We start from the raw sequence: 20,076 nt of genomic DNA on the forward strand, positions 1-20,076 counted from the left end.
AAATCTTCCCTCAAACACTCGCTGGAGTTCTCCATGCCACCAACTACCCTACTTGTTCAATAACCTACTAGGTGACTCCCTTCATTCCTTGAAAGTTTTAGCACCACTGTCACCATCACCATTCATAATCATTAGTGACAGCAATATTCATGTAAGACAAACCTCTCAACATCCTGGGTCTCCAAGTTCCTTGACCTCTTCATTACCAGTCATCTTGTCATTCACCCTCACCTCAGCCATCCACTCCACTCCTATATTCATATCCTAAACCTTAGTATTATGTGTAACTGTATCCCTTCCATAATCTCAATATCAAACATCCCACACTCCAACCATTACTTCTTACCTTTCCACCTGACTCCTGTAGTACTCTTATCTCAACATTTCATTCCTGCATACCTCTCCCACTCCAGAACCTCCATTTCACTGACTCCACCTTTTCACAATCCCTCAACTTCCCATATCCTCACTTCCTTCCCTAGCCACTTTAGAGTCTACTACTCATCATTATTGCCAAGACCTGTACAGATCTGAGATTTTACCCTATTTTCAAGTAAACAAAGTAGTCTGCCACAAGTTCACGGATGTTAGCAGAACACACGAGACTCCTGGATAAGAGAGCATAGGAAGCAGTATGTGGTTTCATGTTCACATCAGTTCCCTTTGCTCCTCATCAAATGCCCAGGTGGATGTTCTTCATATAGTGGTTTTACATCTCTGCTGAGGAATCCAGAGCTTACGAAATCCAAAACTTTTCAAATGGGTGGCAAACAAACTTATCCAATCTTTGCCTGGTGGGAAACACTATCTTCATTACACTCATTGCTATCAAGTCAACTCCAACTCATAGCGACCCCCATTGGGTTTCCAAGGCTATAAATCTTTACAGAAGCAGACTGCCTCATCTTTCTTCTGCAGAACAGCTGGTGGGTTCAAACCACCAACATTTTGGTTAGCAGCCAAATGCCTTAACCACTATGCCACCAGAGTGTATATCTTTATAACACTGGACAATAAATAAACCTATTCTCTGGAGGGAGACACCATCTTTATACTCAAAGGCTGTTTCTTGCATAAGCATCCTTAAAAAGACAGTCTCCAACAAAAGCTGTCAGTATCTCTGCTCACAAGACATGCAGAGCCATTAAGAGACCCATGGAGAATTTTCTCCCAACAATTACAATTACTCTCTTGAATATACATTTACCTTCCTTGCCTATCTTTCCTCTCCACTAACCTACCTGGCAAAACCCCACCATAATTAAACCCAACTCCCTATTTTCTTTGCACTGGCACCCAGGCAGCTGAACACCTAATGAATTTATTTTCCCACTCTCCTAGATGACTGTTGCTCACTTTCTCCTCCCTCCTCAAACCATTATAACATCACCTTCCTCTGTCTCAATTGCTAATCTTGTTTATTTCACTTAAAAATAGAAGCAGGCAGAGAAAAGCTCTCACTTACACTGACTACCAAATCTAACAACCTGTGTCTGTACCCATATAACCTACCTTCCTTCTTATTACAAGGTCTGAACTTCTCAGGCCAACTTCCCCCTCTCCTTCTGCGCACTGGGTCCAGTAAAAAGATGTGTACACAAGTGTTCTAAAACCTTTAGTCATAATAGCCAGAAGTAGAAACAACCCTAATACCTATCAACAGGTGAAATGGATAAACAAATTGTGATATATCCACAAGGAGCTCTGGTAGCACTGTGGTTAAAGCACTGTGCTGCTAACCAAAAGGTCGGGGGTTTGAACCTACCAGCTGCCCTGTAGGAGAAAGATGAGGCTTCTGTAAAGATTTACAGCCTTAGAAACCCTATGGAACAGCTCTACTCTGTCCTATAGGGTTGCTATGAGTCTGAAGCAACTCAACAGCAGTGGTTCTTTTGTCTTTTTGGATATCCACAGTATAAAATACCAGTCAGTAATAAAAAGGAGCAAACTACAGATACAAGAAACACAGAAGAATCTCAAAATATTATGCTAAGCAGAAGAATCCAGACATAGGGAAATATACTTTAGGACTCCATTTTTATGAAATTCTTGAACAGGTAAAACTAAAATGACTGAAAGGAGATCAGGGGGTGTATTAGGCTAGGAGTAGTGGGGGTGATTGATTGCAGAGGGTGAAGGAAATGGTCATGCATTTTCTTGTATTATTCTGGTGTATATATTTTTTAAAACGCATCACATTTTACAGATAAAATGTATACATTTTATTGCATGTAAATAGTATGCAATATATTTTACTTAAAAAGAAAAAAAAAAGTCCTATATCTGATATAATTGAGAATGCTACTGACTCTATCACATAATGCTCCTTTCACTGAAAGCTGTAAAATAAATTCGTATGTAATCTTACCCAAGGATATTCTTATTTCACCTAAGATTTTGGTTTTCTTTTATTATATCATTGGCAAATGAATTCTGAGACCCAAATTTGAACACAAGTTTGCAGGTGATCATAGTGGGCTTTTTCAGCTTTATTCCTGGCTCAAATTTGCCTCCACCTTCTGTTGTTTAAACTTTAGTGGATATTGTATAGTCTTATTTTACAAATACCTACAAGTTTCCATTTTTTTTCTGGAATAAAGGAGGTTAACATAACATTTCTGAATAAATATATAATATTTTAAGAAAGAGTTGAGAAAAATACTTTCTTTTGTTCTTTTACAAAAACATGGATAAATGATTGTGTTGTTTTCTTAGTTTCTTTTTTTATTATTTCATACATTATTTCATATCTGTATTAACAAATTTATTCTATAAATGTTGTGACATTGAAATGTTACATAGTCAAGAACAATCACTTCAAGAAGGATAAATGCTTTCAAAATTTCAAAAATTGTTCTTAAAAATTTTAATAAATATTTATTTAAAAAACAAAATACCTATTCATTATGAAATGTTTTTATCTTTTATATATGTTTGAATTTTTTCATAACGCAATGTCTCAAAAAATGAGAGAAATGTGAAAATAATAAATTCACAAAATTATTTTTAAAATCCTTAAGTTAAATGTGACTCACTAAAATAAACTCTAGTAGCTGAAGTATCAGAAATGATACCTTGCCAGACTGAACTTGTTTAATTGCAGGTGTGAGTAAATTAATGTAAATAAGAAAATCCTCTAAATCACTGCTTCCTAAACTTTATAGTGCATATGAATCATCTAAGGATCCTGTTAAAATGAAGATTCTGACTGAGTAGGTCTGGAGTGGCGTGTGAGATTCTGCATTTCTAACAGATTCCTATTTGATGCTGATGCTGGTGGTCCACAGGCCACACTTACAGTAGCAAGATTCTTGGTGGTTTTTAATTTTTATTGAATCTAAAGATTTAGCAAAAAATACAATTTTAAAATATATACCAATAGCTGCTTATTAATTAATACACATATCTTTACTTATTGCTTTGAAATTCCTAGACGTGAAACCTCAAATGTTACGCTGAACACAACCTAGCCATCTGAGTGCTGTCTCAAAGAGTTGCAATGACCTCTAGAAAGTTAACTCAAAGTACACAATGAAATAAAGAGTTCTGAGTAGGACTAGCAGGAACTAGCAGGGGCATATTTGGGTCATCTATTTTCCAGAAAGTAAGATTCAAATAGAGAGGAAATGTTTAACAAAATGTATGCATTCTACTCATAGCCATCCACTCCTATATTTGTTTGTAGATATTTCAAAGCAAATCAGCACATTTGTTTCTAACTTGAGAAATTCCATCTGGACCAGTCATATCAAAATCTTCAGCTATCTAAAGGGTTCTTTAATCCATACTCATAATGATTGATATCCCAGGTCTTCAGTGGAAGTAACAGTCTCCCCTGTTTGAGGTAAATGATCTCTTGCAGGCACACCATTTGGATACCTGGACGAGGTAATTTATCTCAAGTGGGCAACTACTTTAACGAAAGTAAGAAGGCTGCCACCTGTCCAGTATTTCCAGAGGTACAATGGAAACTGGGGTCTTTTGCCCATGCCTATAAATGCATCAATAAAGTTTAAAAAGGTAACAGTGGCAACTACCTTTAGCCCTTTTTGAGCAGTAGTTTCAAGGTAACATTATTGAACTTCCATTTCATGAAGAGTTAAAAAATAATAGGCTAATTCCACAGACATCAGTGAACAAGAAAGAAATAAAAACAACATTTACGGACATTTATTTATACACACGCACACATAAGACTTGGTTAAGCAAGTTACATTTATTCTTCATAATAACCTTATGAGCCAGAAACTTTTATTAGTCAAATTTTACAGATGAGGATATTAAGGCTGAAGAGGGATTAAGTGATCTGCCATGCCCAAAATCATACAATTAGTAAACAATAGAGCCCAGAAGCAAATCCAGAGTCCAAGTTCTTAATCTATACTCTGCTACACATCCAACATATTTAAGAGTAAATTATCTCTCTCAGTTTACAGTGTGTGTGTGTATATATATATATATGTATATGTATATGTGTATATATATATATAAGTAGATATGGACCTTTTTTAAAAAAGAGCAATATATTGTGTATTTTTCACCTTAGAATAAAGATAACTTAAGAAGCAATTCAGTTACTGTTCAATATATTAAAAGCTACCAATTGGCATTGGCATACATACATCATAGTTTTCCTGAGGTAAAAAAGCAAATATGATAATGATGCAATAGATATGAAGTCCTCACATCTAAAATGATTTAAATTTCAACAAGTTCTTTAAAAAGTATAAAAGAATGAAAAACTTTATTGAAAGGATCTTCTCTCACTTCAGAATTTTCAGATTACTTCCTACATAGACTTGCCCAAGAACTTGCCACATCAGCTTCCCACTGACTAAATGAATTAAATTACCGCCCATATTCTAGATGATTAAAAAATAAATGACTCAACTTACGTAAGAATGGATATTTCTTCTTCCTGTTCTATGATGAAAGCAAACTATAGTGAGATAGTTAAATATATTATGAAATATCTAAATAGTGGAATATTACCCAGACATTAAAAATCATTCTATAAAAGAATACTAATAGACATATGACAAATCCTCAAAAGCCAACACTTTTTTTTAAATAAAGCTATCGTAAGATTCCATAAGCAAAGCACAACATCATTTTTGTGATTCTCTTCTCAAAGATGCCTAAACTAAATTTAATCATGAGGAAACATCAGATAAACAAAAATTGAGAGATATTCTATAAATAACTGCTCTGTAATTTTAAAGAGTGCCAAGATCATGATAGGCAAGAAAAGACTGTGGAACCATTCCACACTGAAAAAGACCAAAGCAACATGACTAAGTGCAACACAGAACTCTGGAGTGGCTCAGTCTGCTGTTGAGGACAAAGTTGAGATAACTAAGTGGAAACAGAATGAGGTCTGAAGATAAGATGGAAGTAATGTATTAATGTTGATTTCCTGATGGTGATGGTTGTACTATGGTTATATAGGAGGAAGTCCTTGTACAAAATTAAACTAAAATATGATGGGGTGATGGGGCATCATATGAGAAACTTGTTCTCTAGTGCTTCAGCCAAAAAGAGAACTCTATTCTGTACCTTCAACTTTTCTGTATGTTTTAAGTTATTTCAAAACAATTTTTTAAATGGATATTAAACAGCATGTACCCAATGATATCACTGGTTACTCTGTCAGTGGATGGATGGATGATGCATAGATTAACAGATTAAATAGATGAAAGAATATATACAGATTTTTTTTTTGTATTTGTTATTGGTGTTCTTTTCTGACTTGTTTTTAAATAATCTGAATTCATCGATATTCTTTTATAATGGTGATAAAAAGATATGGGAGCAAAAAAATGGTATTTGTTTTAAATAAAAATGAATCTTCTCAATTACAGATGTTGTTGATTACCTAACTCAAAGCATCCACCCATCCTTGTCTCTTGCCAACATCTAGCTATCAAGCTAGGGATAACTATGTGTCCCAGTTCAAGTCAAGGAAACAAGCATAAGCCTACTAGGTAGGCTTGGGGAAAAGCTTTTTCCTTCCTAATGTAAAGGGATAGATTCAGCAGCCACATGCCTTCACATTTTTTAATAGCTTTTTTGAGAACTAACTCACATACCATATATTCACCCACTTAAAGTATACAAATCAGTGATTTTTAGGCTACTCATAGAGTTGTGCAACCTTCAATACCAGTCACTTTTCATCACCCCCAAAATAAGCCCTTTACCAGTCATTTCTTATCACCTGCAAACCCCTCTCGAGCTTTGTTGTTGTTAGGTGCTGTCAGGTCAGTTCAGACTCAGCAACGCTAAGTACAACAGAACAAAACACTGCCCAGTTGCATGCCATCCTCAATATTCTTGCTATACCTGAGCCCATCACTGTAGCCACTGTGTCAATCTATCTCGTTGGGGGTCTTCCCTTTTTACACTGATCATCCATTTTTCTAAGCATGATATCCTTCTCCAGGGAACGGTCCCTTCTGACAACATGACCAAAGTAGGAGAGACGAAGTCTGGCCATTCTCACTTCCAAGGAGCACTCCAGTTGCACTTCTTCCAGGATAAATTTGTTTATTCTTCTGGCAGCTCATGATACTTTAAGTATTCTTTGCCAACACCACAACTCAAAAGCATCAACTCATCACTGGTTTTCCTTATTCACTGTCCAGCTTTCACGAGTATATGAGGCAACTGAAAATATCATGGCTTGTTTTAGGTACACCCTAGTCTTCAAAGAGACATCTTTGCTCTTCAGCACTTTAAAGAGGTCTTTTGCAGCCAACTTGCCCAGGGCAATATGACATCTGATTTCCTGACTGCTGCTTCCATTGGTGTTGATTGTGGAACCAAGTAATATGAAATCTTTGACAACTTCAATCTTTTCTCCATTTATCGTGATGCTGTTTATTGGTCCAGTTGTCAGGAGTTTTGTTTTCTTTATGGTGAGATGGAATCTATACTGCAGATTGTAGTCTTTAATATTCATCAGTAAGTGTTTCAAGTCATCTTCACTTTCAGCAAACAAGGCTGTGTCATCTGCATATCCCAGATTGTCAATGAGTCTTCCTCCTATCCTGATGCCATGTTCTTCTTCATATAGTCCAGTTTCTCAGATTATTTGCTCGCATGCAGATTGAATAAGTATGGGGAAAGGGTAGAATCCTGATGCACACCCTTCTTGATTTTAAACCATGCAGTATCCCCTTGTTCTATTCAAACAGCCTCCTGGTGTACATACAGGTTATTCATGAGCACAATTAAGTGTTCCGGAATTCCCATTCTTCTCAATGTTATCTCAAGCCTTAGGTAACCATCAATACACTTTGGTCACTATAGATGTGCCTAATCTAGACATTTATTGTAAGTAGAAATATATAGTATGTGATCTTTTATGATTGGCTTTTCTCACTTAGCATACGGTCTAACACTAAAATTCTTAAAGTACATTTAACTTAGACTTTCTTTTTAGACTCCCAACCCAGTTTGTTGAGGTTTTACCAATACATTAAATACATATATTTTTTACCAACATCAGTGGTTGGGCTACAACCTAAAAATAATCTTTAAGTCGTCAGTTTCCTACAATAAGAGCCTAGACATAGATACTACCATACTATTTGAAAGCATAATAAATTATCTATATTTGTGTAGCAGAGTTCTCTAAAGAATTAAATTATCATTTCATTAATGCTTGCAACATTTCATAAAGGAAAACAGTATTAACAAATCCATTATACTATTAATATGTTTAGAATGATGATAATTAATCCAGTGACATAGTATGACCAGTAGGTAACTATATCAACATTTCTTCCAGTGTAGAGAAACCAGTTTTCACTGAACCTTTCACACACATCATACAATGTAAGATGAGTCATTGGAAAAAAAACACTTAAATCTCAGACTTTTGGAAATCTCTGATTATAGAAGGCTGCACACCTGGTGGAAAAGAGCAGACTACTCAAATTAATTCTATCTAAAAGAAATGAGAATAAATGAAAAAGCATCAAGTGATGAAAAAAATAATTTCTGCTGGCTCAGTTATTACTCAAACCTCTGAAATTTAAAGCCAGACATAGAAATGAAGGAAGGCCAAAACATTTGGAAGAACACTGCCAATATTATTTAATTAAAAAATAATAATAACAATGAACTTTCCATAAAGAAACCCAGATCATGCGTGAGAAAATAATAAGGTGGATATATTCACCACAAAATGTCATTTTATTTCACCATAAATAAAGCGAAAATTACCATCAAAATGTACATTAATGCACTACATCATTAGATATACATTTAACAATCTCTCTGTACCTGAATAAAAGAAAGATGAGAACAAATACATTTTCCTTCTAGGTGGTTTATTAGAATTTGTACTGTAAGGCATTTCTAGACATTTGCTTTTATGTGTATTTTGCAAGGATAATAAAGAAAGAGTTGTACCTGTTTTACTAAGAATTTCCTGTAATTCAACCATAGAACTGATTATTGCAGCAAGAAGGTCAGAACTAGTAAGCCAACTGAGCGCTTGTAAACAACGTAACTGCTCCTTTTGATGTTCTGCAAAAAGAGAAAAAACCATTATGAAGTGCTACAAAATTTTATTAACATCAATATTTAAAATTAATAGCAGTGTTCACCTGTTTAAGAAACAGATCAAAACTAGTACACAGAATTCTTGTCTAGTGTAGAAAAGTCTCTAAGAAACGTTAGATTTGATTGGCCTACTCTGACAACAAAAACAAAAAAGAGAAAGAAACTCTCTTGAGTTCTAACTTATATTAATAGGCTACTTGTTAAAAGTTAAAACTTCAATTCATTGTTTCTTCAGAATAGTCAAGTATTCAAAAAAAATGTTAACAGGAAAATTTACATTTGCCTCATTTTCATCCAACTCTTCAATAGATTTTTAACTCATCATTTTATATTGATTCATAGAAAGTGAAAATAAATCATACTGATACTAAATTTTAAATAGGGGAACATGTCTGGATTAACTTAATTGAAAAATCACGGTAGAAACCTGATACCTCACTATATTGTGAAAAGATGATTCAAATAAAATAAAGCTGAAGTTCAAATTTTTTAATATATATAGAGAGAGAGAGAGAGAGACACACATGTTTATATATCTATAATATTTCATATTCAATTTGTGTGTGTATATATATATAGACACACACACGATACTTTCTTTATATTTTAATCAGCTATAATTAAAAATCAAGGCCTAATTTATATATAAATACACATTTATACATATATATTTATATATATATATATAAAAGAGACTATGTTACATGACTTAACATGTTATAAGATTTTTTCAAAGCTTTTGCATAATAGCCAGTTATATTCACATTGTGCAACTTAGACAAAATAAAGTACAAATTATCTTACTTGGAAATTTATGCTTGTCTTTCGGTTCTCCTGTACACACTAAAATGCCTATGCCTTCTTTGAAATTCTCCATCCAGGTAAAAAGAGAGGCACATGACTGGCCCAAAATCTTGAGTCTGTTTGCTGCCAAAATTGCAATAACACCTTTCCGGAACACACGTATCAATCCTTTGAAAGGTTTTTTCTTCATCTTGGCTTCCTCTTGTTTCTTCTCTTCTACAGTTGACAAAGCTTGGGCTATAGTTCTAATTTCTAATTTGAACAACTCAAAGGTGTTGACTTGGTCCAGGAGAAAATCTCTCTGTGTAGATAAGGCACATGATCGGCTATAGAGTGGATACAAGGCACCAGCCATTAGTGCACAGGCTGCCAGCAAGGATGTTTGTTCCCTGTGAGTCTGTGATAACACATTTTTGAAGTGTGAATTTTCAAGAACCAACTGTTCATGTGACTTTTCAATAAAGTTCGATTTTTCCATATTTTTTTCAGCAATTTCTTGAAATTTCTATAAGAAAAGAAGTCAAATAATATGACATTTGATCATGAAACAAACAGACATTTGATTAATTCTTCTCCATGCAAGAAAAAAAAAAAAAAAATCTGCTGACAGTACTTCTTTCCCTTCAAAAGATCCATGTATTAAAATATCTAAAACATACAACATTAGACCAAACAGCTTAGATCTGAATGTGGGCACTTATTTAAAATCCTCTTACATAGAAGCTTTACATAAAGTAGAACACATAAATTTAAAAGTACTTCATAAATTTCCTTTACATCCATGCATAAATACACAAATTTAGAAAAAGAAAACATGCTTTCTCTGCAGAATGCCTTCTCTTCCATTCCTCACTAACTTTTACTTTCTGCTTTTAAACAAAACTACACAGCCAAAGAGACTTTCTTATACATAAAAAGACTTCACTTTCTGCCAAAATAAGCAGAGTTAAATCAATGATACAACAAATAGCACTTGACTGTCTGCCATTTATTAGGCAAGATGAGACTGCCTCGCAGATCATATCCCCTTTCTTACCCCTGCTCAAATGCAGCTCCAGGAAATGCTCATTGAGAGCTAGGCCTCAGAAAATATCTGCTCTTTCTTTCTTACCAAGGTGCATACAGTTCAAAACTAAATTTAAAATGAAAAAAAAAATTTAACTGCAAGCACACTTTAATTAGAAAATTATGTGGCTATCTATGAAATCATATGCCTAATAATTAAGGAATTGCTAAGGTAATGAGTTTTTATGACACTAAAAGCACAAGCAACAAAAGAAAATGCAGATAAATTGGACTCATCAAAATACAAAACTTTTGGCGTCAATGTTATTTAACAAATAAGTGAAAAGACAGCCTACACAATGAACAAAAATACTGAGAACCATATATCTGATAAGGCTTTAATATCCAGAATACATAAAGAGCTCCTACACCTCGATATCAAAAAAATAAACTACCCATAAACTAAAATATGGCTGGGGGATGGGGGGTGGAAATATGGCCGGGGATTGGGGGGTGGAAATATGGCCAAATGACTTGAAGAGACATTTCACCAAAGAAGATATGAAAATGGCCAATAAGCAAGTGGTTACTAGAGGCTAGGGGGAGAGAAGAATAGGAAGTTATTGCTCAAAAGAATACTGAATTTCTGTTTGGAGTGATAAAAAATATTTGGAATTAGATAACAATGATGATTAGTTGTACAACATGGTGAATGTAATTAACGTCAATGAATTGCATGATTAAAATATCAAATTTTTTGTCATACATATTTTATATTAACAAACTTTTTTAAAAAAAATAATGTAACAGATCACAATTCCCTTTATTACTGATTCAGTTATTATTTGACAAACATGTATTGATCACTCACTAAATGTCAGGTGCTAGGTAAAAAAAAAGGTCAATTACACTGATATAATGCTATGATAGAGATAATGCCAAGTTGCCAAAGAAGTATGAAAGAGAATTCAAATCAAATGATGCTGACAGACTTTGGGGGGGCATACAACAATTAAAAGACAAGTGCAGATGAAGTATGTAATAGAAAGAATTAAAAAAATAAGCCCACTTCACTGGTGAAGAGGACAGTCAATAACTATCCTATAATAATTTAATCTAGCCCTTACAACCAACAGTGATTTAACGGCTTCAGACGGATCTTTACTTCTCAAGTGAGCTGTCATGACTGACCGTGGACTTGTGTATTTTTAAAAGTAAGTCAAGAGTGTTCAATTTTACAGGGGGGTCAGTGTTCAATTTAATAGTGGGATTCAAAGAAATATTATGCTCTGTATCTGTATATTTACATGAAGCACTGTCTTCATTATGACAGAGTCTTCTGTGGGGCATTTAAGAAAACATTTCTCTTATTATTATTGGCTTAGATTGTACTCTGTCTAGAATTTAGTGTTTATCTTTGAGAGAGGTATATGTGTGAGTATGTATCTAATTCAAGAGATACTTACTGAAAAATCAGAAGAATCAAAATGCATTTAGAAAATTCATTTGGGCAGGAAGACCACAAAGAACACCAGACTTGAAGCAAATTATACAAACTCTTGACTACTCTGCAAGACTTGGGTGCCAAAATCTACCAGAAACAATGCTGGTAGGAAGTAACCAAAAGAATTCAAACTTGTGTGAATGCACTGCTGAGGAAAAGAGATCCTGGGCTAAAACCAACCCGGAGGGTAAGGGGCAAGGTTCCCCAAAGGTAGACAGTAGAAGAAGGCCCTCAGAAGCTTATATCTGAGGATAGAAGAGTAAGGGAAGCAGACAAGAGGCTGTTTTCCGAAGGATCAACTTCTCACATGCTTTCCATTGGGCAAGGAAAATACTGTATTATAGACATGGTTTTAAATGTATCCACCTGATACTTTAATTCCCTCTATTTACTCTAACAAAGAGTTTAGATGGTGCTGTGGTTAAAGCATTGGGCTGCTAATCAACAGGTCAGTAGTTCAAATCTACCAGCCACTCCACAGGAGAAAGATGGGACAGTCTGCTTCTGTAAAGATTTACAGCCTTGAAAACACTATGTAGCAGCTCTACTCTGTCCCACAGGGTCACTATGAGTTGGAATAAACTCAATAGCAGTGGGTTTGGTTTTGGTTTATTTACTCTACCTCCTCCTTAAATCTGATTCAGCCATACCTGTGGTAGTACTATGAGAAATAAAGGAATAAGGAAATAAAGAATAGTGGCTTGCCCCAATCACATGTACACTGATGACCAAACTGTGGCAGCAGTATTCTATCAATGAGACTATGTCTAAGAGTTCCAAAACAAGACCACTAGAGTAAAGTAAGTGATGTCCCACTGGAAGCAGTTAAAAGGAACAGGAAATTCTGAGAAGAAACAGCCAGGTGGATTGCTTGACAGCAGATAAGACACACAACCCTCTTGAGGGAAAACCTGCTGCCTTTGAGTCAGGTCTGACTCATAGCAATCCTTCCTTGAGTTTCCAAGGAGCTCTGGTAGCATAGTGCCTAAGGCACTTGACTGCTAACCAGAAGGCTGGCGGTTCAAACCCACCAGCCACTCCTCGGAAGGAAGGTTGGGCATTCCTACTTCCACAGTGATACTGCCTCAGAAACCCAAGGAGGGGTCTCTATGAGTCGGGGCCGACTCGATGGCAAATAACAACAACAACAACATCACTACAGAAGTAGATTGCCCAACATTCCTCCTGGGGAGTGGCTGGTGGGTTTAAACCACCAGCCTTTTGATTAGCAGTGAGATGCCTTAGGCACTATGCCACCAGAGCTGGCAACCTTTAAGAAAAGGTGCAACTGTCACTCGGGCTATAGCCAGATAAAGCAGGAAAACTAGTGTAGTATCTTGGTGAGTAGCGATTGGGGTCTTAAAATCTTGCAAGCAGCTGTCTAGATGCAACAATGGGTTTGTCCTTGTCCAGAGCAAAGAAGAATGAAAACCAAACACACATGAAAACAATTAGTCCAAGGAACTAGTAGACCATGCTATCCTCAGCCTATATGACCATGAGACCAGAAGAACTAGATGGTTCTACTACTGTCAACAACTTGGAAAGGGAGATCCTGGTGCAGGAGATCCTGGATAGAGTGGGAGAAAATGTGGAAAACTCAAAATCATAAAAAAGACCAGGTTTATTGGTCTGATAGAGCGTGGTAAGACCTCAAGACTATAGTTCCTCGTTACCCTTCAGGTCTGGAATTGAATTCACTCTTGTGATTTCCAGCCAAACAACAGACATATGGGGTGAACATTTACATCAGGTACATACACTCCTTGGAGTGATCAATCATGGGAGAACAGAAGGTCAGTGTTTGCACAGGGAGATAGTGGGGGGGGGGGCAAGGAGTGTATGAGAGGAAAGGACACAGGAAGAGGGAATTATGGGGAGGAAATAGGAAGGGCACTGTTACACTGTGGAGAATTGGAGTCAATGTCATGAAACAAAATGTGTATGAAATGCTGTATAGAAAATGAATAAGCTCTGTAAACTTTCACCCAAATCACAACAAAAATTTTTAAAAAAAGCATGTAGAAAAGAACCAGAAAACAGGATAAGGTGTTCCAAATAAGCACAAATAATTCAGAAACATTAAAGAAAAGACTGATGAAAATTTGAGCAGTAGGTAGATAACATGATGGAGAGCCTTATGTGCTAAACTAAGGAATTTTAACTTTATCCAGAAAGTTATGGGAAGCTATAAAATCCTGGAACAGTCATCATTCTCTAGTAAATGGATGTGAGAATCTGAAACATTAATCAAGACTGCCAGAGATGCAGTAAAGTTGCAGGGGTCAGAAGTAAAATGAAGGTGGTTGTTGGTAGTTGTTGTCAAGTCAGTTTCAACTCATAGCAAGCCCTGCGAACAAAGCATTGCCCAGTCCTGCACCATCTTCACAACTGTTGCAGGGTTTGAGCCCACTGTTAAAGCCACTGTAGCGAGCCATCTCATTGAGGATCTTCCTCTTTTTCACTGGCCCTCTACTTTACCAACACAATGTCTTTCTCCAGGGATTGCTCCCTCCTGGTAGCGTGTCTAAAGTATGTGAGACGAAGGGTCATCATACTCACTTCGAAGGAATATTCTGATTGTACTACTTCCAAAACAGATGTGTTCATTCTTCTGCAAGTCTATGGTATATTCGGTATTCTTCAGCATGTCATAATTCAAAGGCATCAATTCTTCTGACTCCCTTAGTGACTGTCCAGCTTTCACATGTGTGTGATGTGACTGAAAATACCATGGCTTGGATCAGGTGCGCTGTTGTCTTTAAATTGATATTTTTGCTCTTTAATACTTAAAGAGGTCTTTTGCAGCAAATTTTTCCCAATGCAAAACATCACTTAATTTCTTGACTGCTGCTTCCATGGGTGTTGATTATGGATACAAGTGAAATTAAAATCTTGAAAATTTCAGTATTTTCTCCATTTATTATGACGTAGCTTATTGATTTCTATTTTCCTTATTTTAAAATGTAATCCATACTTAAGGTTTTAGTCTTTGATCTTCACCAGTAAGCGCTTCAAGTCCTCTTCACTTTCACCAAGCAATGTTGTGTCATTTGCATATATATCGCAGGTTGTAGTAAGTCTTCCTCCAATCCTGATCCCGTGTTCTTCTTCATATAGTTCAGTTTATAAGATTATTTGCTCAGCATACCAATTGAGTAAGTATAGCAAAAGGATACAACCCTGACACACACCTTTCCTGATTTTAAACCATGTAGTATCACCTTGTTCTGACTGCTTCTTGGTCTGTGTACAGGTTCCTCATGAGCACAACTAAACGTTCTGAAATTTTTATTCTTCACAATGTTTATCTATAATTTGTTGGGATCCACACAGTCAAATGCCTTTTATGGTCAATAAAAGACAAGTAGACATCTTTCTAGTATCCTCTGCTTTCAGTCAAAATCTATCTGACATCAACAATGATGTCTCTCATTCCACATCCTCTTCTGAATTCAGCTTAAATTCTGGCAATTCTCTATTGATGTACTGCTGCAACCATTTTTTAATTATCCTCAGCAAAATTTTATTTACACATGATATTAATGATATTATTGAAAATTTCTGCATTCTGTTTGATAACCTTTCCTTGGAATAGGCATAAATATGGATCTCTTATAGATGGCTGGCCAGGTAGCTGTCTTTCAAATTTCTTGGCATGGATGAGTAAGTCCTTCTACTTTTGCAATCATTTTGTTGTATTCCATCAGTTCTTGGAAGCTTGTTTTTTACCAATGCATTCAGTGTAGCCTGAACTTCTTCCTTCAGTACCATCAGTTCTTGATCACAGGCTACCTCCTGAAATGGCTGAATGTCAACATACTCTTTTTGGTACAGTGGCTCTATGTATTCCTTCCATCTTCATTTGATGCTTCCTGCATCATTCAATATTTTGCCCATAAAATCTCACAGTATTGCAACTCAAGGCTTGAATTTTTCTTTCAGTTCTTTCAGCTTAAGAAATGTCTTCTTGTTTTCTAACTCTAGGTCTTTGTACATTTTTATGATAATGCTGCACTCTGTCTTCTCCAGCTGCCCTTTGAAATCTTCTGTTCAGCTTTTTTATGTCATCATTTCTTCTGCTCACTTTAGCTACTCCATGTTCAAAAGTTTCAAAGTCTCTTCTGACACTCATTTTGGTCTTTTCTTTCTTTCCTATCTTCTTAATGACCTTTTGCTTTATTCATGTATGATGTCTTTGATATCATCCCACAATTCATCTAGTCTTAGGTCATAAATGTCCAAGGTGCCAAATCTATCCTTGAGATGGTCTCTAAATTCAGATGGCATATACTCAAGGTTGTACTTTGGCTCTCACAGACTTGTTTTAATTTTCTTCAGCTTCAACTTGAACTTGCATATGGGCAGTTGAAGGTCTGTTCTGAAGGCAGTCTCTGGCCTTGTTCCGATGATATTGAGCTTCATCACTGTCTCTCCCCAAGATGTAGTCAATTTAATTCCTGTGTATTCCATCTGGTAAGGTCCATGTGTATAGTCACCATTTATGTTGCTGAGAAAAGATATTTGCAATGAGTAAGTCATCAGACTTGTAAAATACTATCTTGTGAACTCCATCATAGTTTCTTTCATCAAGGCCATATTTTCCAACTATCAATCTTTCTTCTTTGTGTCCAACTTTCTCATTCCAATCATCATTAGTTATCAATGCATCTTGATTGCATGTCTGATCAATTCAGACTACAGAAGTTGGTAAAAATCTTCACTTTCTTCATCTTTAGCATTAAAGGGGGAGAGCAAGTGGAACTCACAAAGGTTAATATCATATTCTCTCCAAAGTCAATTTCACTAGTTCAATTAAAGAGAAAAAAAGAAAATTATAGAACACATGAGAAGATAAAAGAGGCAGACTGACAACAGCTAAGTAAATAGGAAAAAAGTGAACTTGATTGTGCTTTAGGAGGCTTCCAAATTTACATATTCACAGATCTCAGTGACTCAAGTAGAAGTATGTTTTCAACAAAAACCACCCTTTTGTGAAGAAAAAAAAACTGAAAAGATGTGTTTTCTAATGATATTTTAAGTATTTCAAAACAATACTCAAAGTGCTGGGTCAAAACCCAATAGATTACGGAAGGAAAGCTAAAAGTAAAATAATCCCACTGCGGAAATGATTTAGTTCATTTTAACTCATGATAGATCTCTAGCTCCTCGGCAACAGACAGCTGGTCCACTTCCACCACCATCAAGTTAAAGTTAAAAGCATTCATCAGAAACAGGCAGTCCTGGGAGGAGTTTCTGTTTGAGATAGTGAAAAAGTTTTGGAAATGGATAGTGGTTATGATAGGACAACATGGTGAATGTAATTAATGTCACTGAATTGTATGCTTAAAACTAGTTAAGATTGAAAACACTTTGTTACATATATCTTACTGCAGTAAATTAAAAGAATCACTTGAAAAGATGAGCTGAAGAAATATAAAACCAAGGTGTCATTAGACCTATATTAATATACTACTTCATATATGTAAATATATCCAAAAAAAAAAAAAAACTCACTGCCGATTTCGACTCACAGTGACCCCTCCTTGGGTTTCCAAGGTGGTATCACTACAGAAGTAGATTGCCCAACCTTCCTTCTAAGGAGTGACTGGTGGGTTTAAACTGCCAGCCTTCTGGTTAGCAGTCAAATGTCTTAGGCACTATACCACCACATAGACATAAATATATATAATAGAAACAATCTAATAGTATAATGTAAAAATCACTGGAAGATAAGGATGATGATAATGCATTAAAAAACAGTAGATAGCATTCACTTTATAATTCCTAAAAGCCAAGCCATGTGCTAAACATTTTACTTCTGTTATCTCTACTCAAATCCTGTCCCGAGAATAGCCTTGCTGCACAAATAAGTAGCATCAGGTCTCTGAACTTCAGTTTCTTCATATGTAAAATAGAAATAGTTTCTAAATAACGTATCTCACAAGATTGTTGTGTAGCTCAAGTGAGAAGAGATATGCAAAGACATACACACATGCTGAAAAATCATTTAAACTATGCAAATTCAACTCTAGTATTATTACACACAAAAAACTAATTTCTATTCTCATGGAATTCAGACTTTCTGGAACCATGGAGGCTAGACGAACTCCTGAAACTACTGCCCTGAGAAAATCTCTCCACCTCAAACTTTAAACCAAAAATATCCCCTGAAGTTTTCTTAAAACCAAACAATAGTTTAACTTAACTAGTAAATATTTTCTGCCTTGAGCATTTTACTCTTTTAAGATTTATCTGTACAGGATAAAACTGACAAAAGCAACTCAACAGATTAGATAGGAAACTTAGGAGGCAGTGCGTTTATATTAATGGAGAAGATACAGTTTAGAAAAGGAGGGTGAGAATGGCTGCACAATTGAAGAATATAAGCAATATCACTGACTTGGACATGTAGAAATTGTTTAATTGGTGTATGTTCTGCTATGCATATTCTCAACAACAAAAAAAATAAAATATTAAAAAAAAAAAATCTGAAGCATTTACTTGAAAAGTTATCAGAGGGCTTTCCTTTCATGAGAGGTGCCCAGTCAGACTGACTCACAGTCCATCAGAACATGGTATGCACAAGACTGTGTCTGGTTCCCCATGAATCAATCATTCCAGGCAGGCGTGTATTTACCTTATAGAGCTATCACCTCCAACAATATAAACGAGCTCCACTTTACCCTTGAACATTTTTGCAAGTTCAATTAAAAAGAAAAAAAAAAACAGCTTCCACATCTAATAACAATTTTATGACCATCCCAGATTTCTTGCCAAATATACTCTTAATACCATGATATACTCAAAACAAGTCAACTGCCCTCAAGTCAATTTTGACTCACAGGGACCAGGTAGGACAGAGTAGAACTACCCCATAGGGTTTCCAAGGCTATAATCTTTACAGAAGCAGACTACCAGATCTTTCTTTTGTGAAGCCACTGGTGGGTTTGAACCACTAACCTACTGGTTGGCAGCCAAATGCTTATTAACAACTGCATGACCAGGGCTCCTCCAATACTGTGATATAAGAGGTGTAAGATGCAAGGGGGCTCTGGTAGCACAGTGCCTAAGGCACTTGACTGCTAACCAGAAGGCTGGCGGTTCAAACCCACCAGCCACTCCTCGGAAGGAAGATGGGCAATCTACTTCCGTAGTGATACTGCCTCAGAAACCCAAGGAGGGGTCGCTATGAGTTGGGTCTGACTTGACGGCACATAACAACTAACAACAACAACAAGATGCAATACAGTATGACATATATTAATTTCTTTGACTTTGGTTCTTCATCTTAAGTTCTCTTGATTTCACTCACATGTAAAATTGAAAATGTTTACAATAATGCTACTAGAAAAGTTACCCACACTTAACAATTGTGTGTGACAGTGAAACAATTTTCCCTCTAGAAAGGAAATTCCAGTAATTTCATCTTTTGCAGATAGAAAAGAAACAAGAACATAAATACTAAGATTCATAAGCAAAGTTAGTAAAAGGGATAATACAGCACTCAGCCCAGATGCTTCAGTATGCATAGACACTTGAGATGTATGTACCTGATGGATTCCATGTATTTAAATTCAAGTATTACCCAATCATGTGGTTGGCACATTTTAAGTAGTGATAAAAACATGCTCTGATGCTAAAACCAAGCCATCTATTCTAAAAGTTTCATTTATCTTATAGCAGTTAAACTCATTGTTTTAAAACTTACATGTTTAAAAGTCTTACACATTATTGCATTTTTTTTCAGGTAAAATCAATACAAAACCAAAATTAAGTTATTTGAGTACCCCATAAGTAATCATAACTTTTACTAACCATTTCTTCACAATGACTAAACATTATACACAAGGTTCTGTAGGTAAGTCATTTCTGTTTCCTAGCAGATGGCCCTACCAAACATCCCCTACAGCCTACAATGCTAGACAGCAAATACACGTTTTCTCCCTAACATGTTCTTACCAACATAATTTTTAAAAATGCATTATGTAATATAAAATGTTTTAATTTTTATTGTAGCTTTGAGGGAAAAAAGCTTAATCATAACAAATTTTCTTAAAATGTTATGTTTTCTAGAACATGTATTACTATAGCAGTTTACCAAATATAAAACCAAAATAAATTGTTGCTTTGTACTCTGTTATATTTGATGAGGTTGAAGTATACAGTCTGCAGTATGGATTACATCTCAA

The 20,076-nt window shown here is 35.6% G+C and overlaps 1 protein-coding gene across 1 annotated transcript in view; it reads right to left on the reverse strand.

Annotated features, from left to right (window-relative positions):
• The window catches only part of CCDC171 (coiled-coil domain containing 171), a 466,256-nt gene that overhangs the window by 272,215 nt on the left and 173,965 nt on the right, over positions 1-20,076 (reverse strand). Inside the window, exons 15-16 of the mRNA XM_007954161.2 lie at positions 9,376-9,880; positions 8,419-8,535 (exon numbers count right to left, since the gene is read on the reverse strand). Coding sequence (XP_007952352.1) covers positions 8,419-8,535; positions 9,376-9,880 — 622 coding nt within the window. The remainder of the gene's footprint in view (positions 1-8,418; positions 8,536-9,375; positions 9,881-20,076) is intronic.

Source organism: Orycteropus afer, unplaced genomic scaffold (assembly GCF_000298275.1).
Source record: "Orycteropus afer afer isolate SDZICR_OR568_19922 unplaced genomic scaffold, OryAfe1.0 scaffold00435, whole genome shotgun sequence".
Taxonomy (NCBI): Eukaryota; Metazoa; Chordata; class Mammalia; order Tubulidentata; family Orycteropodidae; genus Orycteropus; species Orycteropus afer.